At 42.9% G+C, this 8,044-nt stretch overlaps 1 protein-coding gene across 1 annotated transcript in view; it reads right to left on the minus strand.

Moving 5' to 3' along the window:
- LOC104954367 (transcription factor 24-like) overlaps nt 1-7,344 on the minus strand; it is an 11,855-nt gene extending 4,511 nt beyond the window's left edge. The window contains exon 1 of the mRNA XM_010781458.1: nt 7,323-7,344. Coding sequence (XP_010779760.1) covers nt 7,323-7,344 — 22 coding nt within the window. The remainder of the gene's footprint in view (nt 1-7,322) is intronic.
- Between the last annotated feature and the right edge of the window lie 700 nt (nt 7,345-8,044).

Below are 8,044 nucleotides of genomic sequence, written 5' to 3' on the forward strand. Positions count from 1 at the left end.
CTCTTTAAGTTGCCTCTCAAAGTGCACAAATTGATGCCTTTTAACTTCTACATATTAAAAAAAATCTTCCCGGGGGAGCATCCCCCCGACCCCCCTGAAGAGCGTATTCCGCTCTCCCTCGTAAAAGAATGCCACTTTACCTGCCTAGTATGTCGTGAGCTGATATCGAGCCCATTGTAAACCAGCGCGGCGTGTACTTGTGTTGTGTGGGAGTGCTTTTGTGCGCTGCCTCTATAGTGCCCGTAATAGTGACACTGGATCCGCACCTCAGCCCCCCACTCATAATACCTTCCCGCGACCTCTCATACAACACACACCACTTCACACGAGCCCCATGTGGGTCACCCACCATCATCCAACACCGCTCCATACCCACACAGAACATTTCTTATTCCACTTATGTTGCCAGGATCATGACTTCCTGCAGAAGCGTGCTTAGCTATCTCCAATAAGATCTTCCTGAATATTAAAGGGTAGAAACATTGCCAAAATAAATGCTATTTCCTTTATATCCACTACCCAAGTAATACAGTTAGCGTCTATGTATGCTGTGATGGAGTGCCTTTAGTGAATTCACATGGTTGGCAATAAGTATAGGTTTGGCTTCAAACAGAGGGCAGGTAGGCAGCCGTCCATCCTCTACTTAGTGATGAATTGTGGCGACTTCTAAAGCTGCAGTTTCATATTATGTCCAGGAGTGACCGCTAGTTCCACACAGCCAATGGGGGGCTAAATAATGTGAAAAGTATTCACAACAGCCTGTTCCACATAAGCACATTTTTGCCCCTTAAGCTAAATATGACTTTGCAAACTTTCATTTTTAAATCGCTTCAAAACAATACTAACTTATGAATCATTTTCTATATGTTTGGAGCAAATCTTAGATATAAAAGCAAACAAATAAGGCTTCACCACTTCATTTCTGTTAATATACTATTATGAGATGCGCACTGTATAATGGCCACAGCTGAGCCCTTTAAACCAGAACTGAATCACATCTACTTGCATCAAGGGATCCAAGAATACACAGCACCGTTACAGCTATGATGCTGGGCTTCATGAAGCCTCTCGTCTGCCTCTTTCTCCCTTCTGCTCAAACAGCTTTACTGAACTTGGAGCGTGGTGTGACACGAGGAACTGCAGTATCCACCGTCTATGTATATCACACAGAGCCCAAAAGTTATTGGCTGAACTTCGAGACGTCATAAATACATGCAACACACCAACAGCATAGAATCTACACACATTAAACCCCTTATGCCTAAAGACACAGCATGCATCCTCTATATGTCTATAAACAAAAGCATTCCAAGTATGCTATACGCCTCAGACAACAAAAAATATTACAGCTTGCCTCTGGCCACACACACCAACATCCACACTACTTATTATTCCACTCCAGGAAACCCAAAACACATCTCTTCACGTACCCGTCTTCTCCCTGGAAGGGAGAGCCAGATCCAACACTCAAACATTACAGCACCGAACTATATCATACTCTTGTTTCACTGCCAAACTCTCCATGAAACAACTGTTCAGATAACTACCTCTAACCAATATTTTATACAGAGCAACTACCTAACCTGCCACCATTATCCTCCCCACATGAGGTCAGAGCTAATGGCCAAATTTACCCACAGGCGGTTTTATTACCTCAGGGAGAAAAGGGACAGCGTTTCATGAGAATAGCGGGCGAGGGTGCGGGGAGGGAAGGACAACCGTGTTTCATGAGCTCATTACGGTATATCTGCCAGCTACCTTTAGCCCGAGGGACTGAAAGCCACTCGCCAGCCTCAAAAAGGGAAGTCCTATAATGAACAACGAACAACATGTATGCCAAAATAATCAATCAATGATAAATGAACAACAGATACAGTCTTTAAGAGCCCCTCTGTCCCCACTTTAACGCGCTATAATGCACCTGTTGAACTCGTGTATCAGTATAAAAGCACCTGGGTCCACAACCCAAACAGCTCACACTCAAACCACTATGGCCAAGACCAAAGAGCTGCTCAAAGGACACAGCTGGGGGAAAAAAAAATGCTAAACCGCACCAGCCGGCGAATAATGAATCTGCAATAGGAGCCCAGGGGCTTGTGTGGGGGGGTGAAGAAATCAACTGTGGCGAGCAATTATTAGAAATGCAAGACATATCAGACCACTGATAATTGCTTCCCACAGCTTGATCTCACACCAAGCTGCTTACCTAATGCAGCATTCATCTCCAGCCTTCGTTCAGCTCTACAATTATTTTTTCTGGGCCTGTTGAACCTGTGGTCTGGCCATAGTGAGTTGGACGTGACTGTTGAGGGTTGTGACAGCGTCTTTATTAACTGATACGAGTTCACAACAGGTGCCTATTAATACCGATAACAAGTGCGGAGACAGAGCGCGAGGGCTCTAAAGATACAGTATCTGATGATTCATTACATTGATAATTTATTTTTTTTTGCATACACTTTTGTTCTTCATAATAGGACTCTGCCTTTTGAGGCTGCAGCCAGTGCTTTCGGCTCGCTAAAGGTAGCCAGAAACCGCCACCAATAAACACTCAGCAAACACGTTATCTGCCTCCCACTCTCTATTCTCATGAGAACCGCCTGCTTCCCTTCTCAGAGCTAATTAAAAACGGACTGTCGGCGGCTAAATTAGGCATTACTCTGACCTCATTGGGGACATGAATATATGGCCTGCAGTGTAGTAGTTCTTCTGTTCTAATAACAATTATGGTTACAGGTCAGTTATCTGAACAGTGTTCCATGGAGAGTTTTGGCCCATTAAACAAGGACTGTGATGATAAGTTGATGCCTTGTAAATCATTTGAGGGTGATCTGCCTCTCCCTTCAGCGGGAAAGATGGCATATCGTGAAGAGCAATGTGTTTGCGTTTCCTGGATGGAATAATGTGTGAGGATGTGGGTGGGGCTGCCAGAGCAACCTGTATCTTTTGTTGTCTGGAACGTATACTAAACATTGGAATCTTGTCTCTTATACACATATAGCAGATGCCATCCGGTCTTTACGATTAAGGGGCGTAATGGTGCTGTGAGCTCAATGCATGTTTGGTGTATGCATGTATTTTCGATACTCTGAAGATCCAGCCAACACTTGCCCTCTGTTGTGCTATACATAGACGCCATGGTACATCAAGTTCCCTCGCTGCACACACACGCCTCAATTCGAAACTTGGTGTTGACAGAAGGGAGAAAGACAGCGAGAAGCTCATGAGCCCAGAATCATAGCTGCTAACAGGGGAATGTTATCCATGTTTTGCGGACATCTGATCAAAGTAGATGGATCAGTTTCTGTTAAAGCCTCAGCTGTGCTTCATACATTTCATTTCTCCATACAGTATATTAACAGAAAATGAAGGGTGCATACAATTATGTTTTGGTGTTTTTAATCTAAAAATTTCTCCAAAATAAACTTAAAACAATGAACGCATAAACGATTTGTATGTTTATTAACAGATTAAAATGACAGATTTCAAAGTCATTTATTACTTAGGGCAAAAAATGTGCCTTATGCCTGAAACAAGGCTGTTGTGAATATCTTCACATTTTTATCATGCTGCTGGCACTAGCGCTCACTCTGTTGTACATCAAGACATGCCAGCTTTTCAGAGTTGTCCCACATCATCCTTATAGAGTGGACGCGTGCCCTACTGCCCCTCTGTTGAACGCAAACCTGTATACTATTCCAACCAATGTGGGAATTAACTAAGCCCTCATCACAGCATTACTATACAGCATAACTGTAATTACTGCAGCTAGTGAATAAAGGCAAGTATTCCAGCACTTTATTGTTTGACAAATGATTTTCTACTTTAATATTCCAGGCAAATTCTATGAGATATAAAACCTCTTCTCCAGAGTCCTGGATCCTGGCCAACATAATGCGAAGTGAAAATGTGGTCTGGAGGGGTTGGATGGGCGTGTTGGGATTGATGTGGCGCACACACACAACTGGTGGAATGCGTGTGTGAGTCGGTGTGTGTGTATTTCAGAGGCGCCGGGAAGGTATTTGGATGGTGGGGGCTGCTGAGGCTGCTGGATTCCAGTGAACACTATTACGGGCACTATGAGCCCCGCACAAAAGCAACTCCCCACACCAAACACACAGTACACCCGCGACTTTACAATGAAGCTCTGCATAATCAGCCCTCACGACATATAGGCAGGTCGGTAAAGTGCATTTTACGAGTGGGAGGATCGGACATCACCTCTTCTAGGGGGGGGTCCGGGGGGGGGGATGCACTCCCCGGAAGCATTTTTTTAAATATTGCAGTTAAAAGCATAATCTGCCGCTGCACTTTTGAGAGCAACATAAGAGGATCTATGGAATACATCTCTCAAACCAGAGACACACAACTGTAAGCAAGATGTTCTTTTTCCTTATGGTCATTTTACAAATCAACTCCCCTTCAAACTGTATTCTTGTTACCTGCCCATATAGTTATTTCATAACTGTTTTCCTTATTCTCTTATTGGTTTTATAACTAATGATCCTTATGAAAGTGAGTGTCCGCGGAAATAATGTTTGAATATTTGTGCGACCCTATTAGTGAAATGGTTTAAGCCGTTTGCAGACCCCACTGAGATAACTTATGGGACTAAAGATCTAGTCTGAGAGGGGCTCTCCTCCAGCTTTGTTGTGAACAAACGCCCGTATGTCCGTAGGTGCAGCAGCACGTAATCCAGGATGACTAGACAACACAGGTCTCCTGCCTGGTGGCCACCCGGTCCTCTCTCTCTCGTCGCTCTCTCTCTCTCGCTCTCTCACACTACTACTAATTGCTCTCCTCTACATCATCTATTCATTCACTATATCCTATGTCTTTGATATATTCTTCATATTGCATCTATTCTTTTCCCTATCTCTTATCTTTTTTGCTTTCTGATCTATTCTGATTTACGTCTTGGTGTTAAATTTACTAACTCTTGCTCCTTTTCCTCTCTTTTTGTAGTGTCTGGTATGTAGTTTGTTTTCACTGTTTGGTCAGGTTGTGTCTTTGGTCTATACACATGTTGTTGCGGTTCCCACGGTTTCTCGCCTAGATGCTAGGGGCTGCGCTTTAGAGGCGCCGTTGCTGCGTGCTGCTCCTTTTGGAGTGTTAGGGACAAAGAATAATAATCGAGGAATAAATAGTATTTGTAGGACTATTTATATTCTTGTTGGCATGCTTTGAAAATGTTTTCATTTCTTGTATTTTGAGGTGATACTGTGACACACATAAATAAAAAACAAAACGGTTTTAATTAGGATCAACTAAAATATGCGTCACATCCTGCCTACGGTCCCGCGCGTTGAGCGAACTATGGATAAAATCAAAGAAAAGTACCGGAGCGAACACAGGATTCATTTCTGTGTGGACAGAATGTTATATGCTTTCAAAGCAAACGATACTGGTTTACCGGTATGTTTGATATGTAGAGAGAAGTTGTCAAAGGTGCTGCAGCCTTTACGCATCGAGGAACAACACGGGAGAGGAAGACAGCTGACGATCTTCAGTCATAATTCAATGGGGTATGTAATTTATTTCAGAAAACACTTTTTGTTATATTCCATGGAATGCTCTTAACGTCCCGATAGCAATGAATATATTAAATGCTTTGACAATAAATACATACTAAAATTAATCTCTGGAAGCCGTAGCGCTGTAATAAGCACGACCAATCATTTTAGCCGGCCCGGCTAAAATAACTGGATGGCCTAACTGCCTGTCAGCCTTCGATCTGTGCACAAACTTATCTCGTGGCCTCATTGATGATGCACGTTCGTGTATGTTGGAGGAGGGACTCTGTAAGAAAGTCTGAAGGAAGAGGCATATTTTTTCCGGTTGTGTATTTTCAAATTCTAGCGCACTCAAGCAAACTCTTTTTAGGGTGCAGCTATATGTTTTATTTATTTCAAAGTAGGCCCATTTTAATATTTGTTTTCCCTTCAAATGTGCTCCCAAGGACTCCCCAAGTGCTGTGTTTAATTTATTTTAAGGTAGGCCTGTGTATTATTTTTTAATTCTCCTTATAGGAGTTCTTTGTTTCTTATTAGAGGTTAACACTTTTATATAATGTTGTAAATAGCCTAATAAATGCAAAAAAAACTGTAGTTTTTGTCTGACATAACAATAAATACAACTTTATGAGCTATGAAATATGTTTTGCGGCTCCAGACAAAATTTATTTTTGGAAAAAGGAGCAAAATGGCTCTTTTGGTCAAAAAGGTTGCAGACCCCTGACGTAGGTGAACCATAGGTTCACGGTTCATGTATTATATTATTGAGGTAAAATTGTCCGGGGCTACAGAAAAAACATTCGGGGCAGGCTAAAATATTATTTTACCAACAATGTGGAATTTATTGACTACATATTACACAGATTATGCACAGCGGGAGCAGCAATAACCGTCAAATAATAATTCAGACAGGGGAGCTCCACACCCCCTGCCTGCCGCTAGGGGGTGCTGCAGTGCCCTCAGCACCCCCCTTCCCGCGCCCATGTGTGTATGGAAGATAAAACATGATTACGTTCGCTTTACGGGGAACAGTGGTGTGAGAAAATGCTGCTTTTTGATGACACATTGCTGAATACATTGTTTGACTTGAGTGTTAAATAATTTGTTTTAATAACAATGGTTGACAGTTGTAAAATGTAGTAAAGCACATTTACTACTTGCACTTCACCTGAGTATTTTCTTTTCATGCTACTTCATAGCAATATTGTAATTTGTACTCCATTAGATTGATCTGACATCTTAAGTTAGTTTATAGATTCAGATGATCAAAGTATATACATAAACAAATAATACATATTGAAATATAATAAAAAATTACCACAAAATATGTAAAACGACAACAAAGAAATACACAAAGAGATACACAAAACAACACAAACTAAGCTAAAAAGCTCTAGATTCTGTGTCTTGCTTCTGTGTCGGTGATGGGGCCTTTAGGGAATCTGTTCCCAGGGGCCAATCGTCTTATGATCAGCTTATGCCAACAGCACTTTTTATTTTACAAATATTGTAAAATGGACTTAAAGTGAATGCCTTTAAGTGAAGTGAAGTCTTAAAGTGACTTTAAATGGCTGATGAAGTGAGTGCTGCTTATCTTCATGACTGAACGTGGTTTCAGTTGACTTCGAGGTGTGCCGTAGAGAGAGATATTGCAAACAGATGGACAGATCTTTATACTACAGTGATGCATAGTAACTGTAAGCAGAAGGGGCCACATCAAAGTACTGATCTCCACCCCTTTATCCTCCCTCTCATCTCGCCTACTATCAAACAATCACCCCTTTACCAGCACCCATTCTTCAGACTCACCCGCTTTTCCAAAACAGGTCATCGTAGTTCTTCAACTTGACAATCTCCTGCTGTCTCGGCTTATCCACACCCCATTCCTTTCTCCTTCCCTTACTCCTAGAAGAAAAGAGACAGAGGCGAGGGGATTTGCCTCACGCTAGGTAGCTGTTTTATGTGAAGCATATGAGAGAGGAGAGAAGAAAGGAAAGAGGTTTTTTGGTGAGGCTTGAGAGCCAGGAGCCCACTCGAGGAGCAGTGGGTCTTAGGGCTGGATGATTTGTTTGGAGAAGCCCTCTGCAGCCAAAAGGAGGATTAGCTGCACGCAGGTTCCCATGGAACCATGGCGAGGTGGGGGGGGGGCTCTAGAGGTTACCACACCCTGCATCACTGCACATGCATGCAGGCACATAAGGCGCGTTCACACCGCAGTACTTTTCCCACTTTAGTTCATCAGAACTTAGTTCTTGAGAACTCTTTAGTTCTCATGAAATAAGTACAGATCACGTTCACACCGGAATAAATTCCTGGGGGAGGATTAGGCAAATGAAGCCGCTGACTTCGCTTCTTCTTCTTCTGCTTTGGGTTTACTGGCAGGCCGCAAACAACTTCACGGCGTATACTGCCCCCCAAAGTCTCCGGCCGGAAGTCCCCGGAGTTGGGGACTGGCTTCAGCAGCTTCTACTGAAGCCTTCCGAGTAAATCGCCAGAACGCCGACACCTCATCATCACTCCACCCCTCCCAT

Source organism: Notothenia coriiceps, unplaced genomic scaffold, assembly GCF_000735185.1.
Source record: "Notothenia coriiceps isolate Sejong01 unplaced genomic scaffold, NC01 NC01_scaffold00023273, whole genome shotgun sequence".
NCBI classification, from domain to species: Eukaryota; Metazoa; Chordata; class Actinopteri; order Perciformes; family Nototheniidae; genus Notothenia; species Notothenia coriiceps.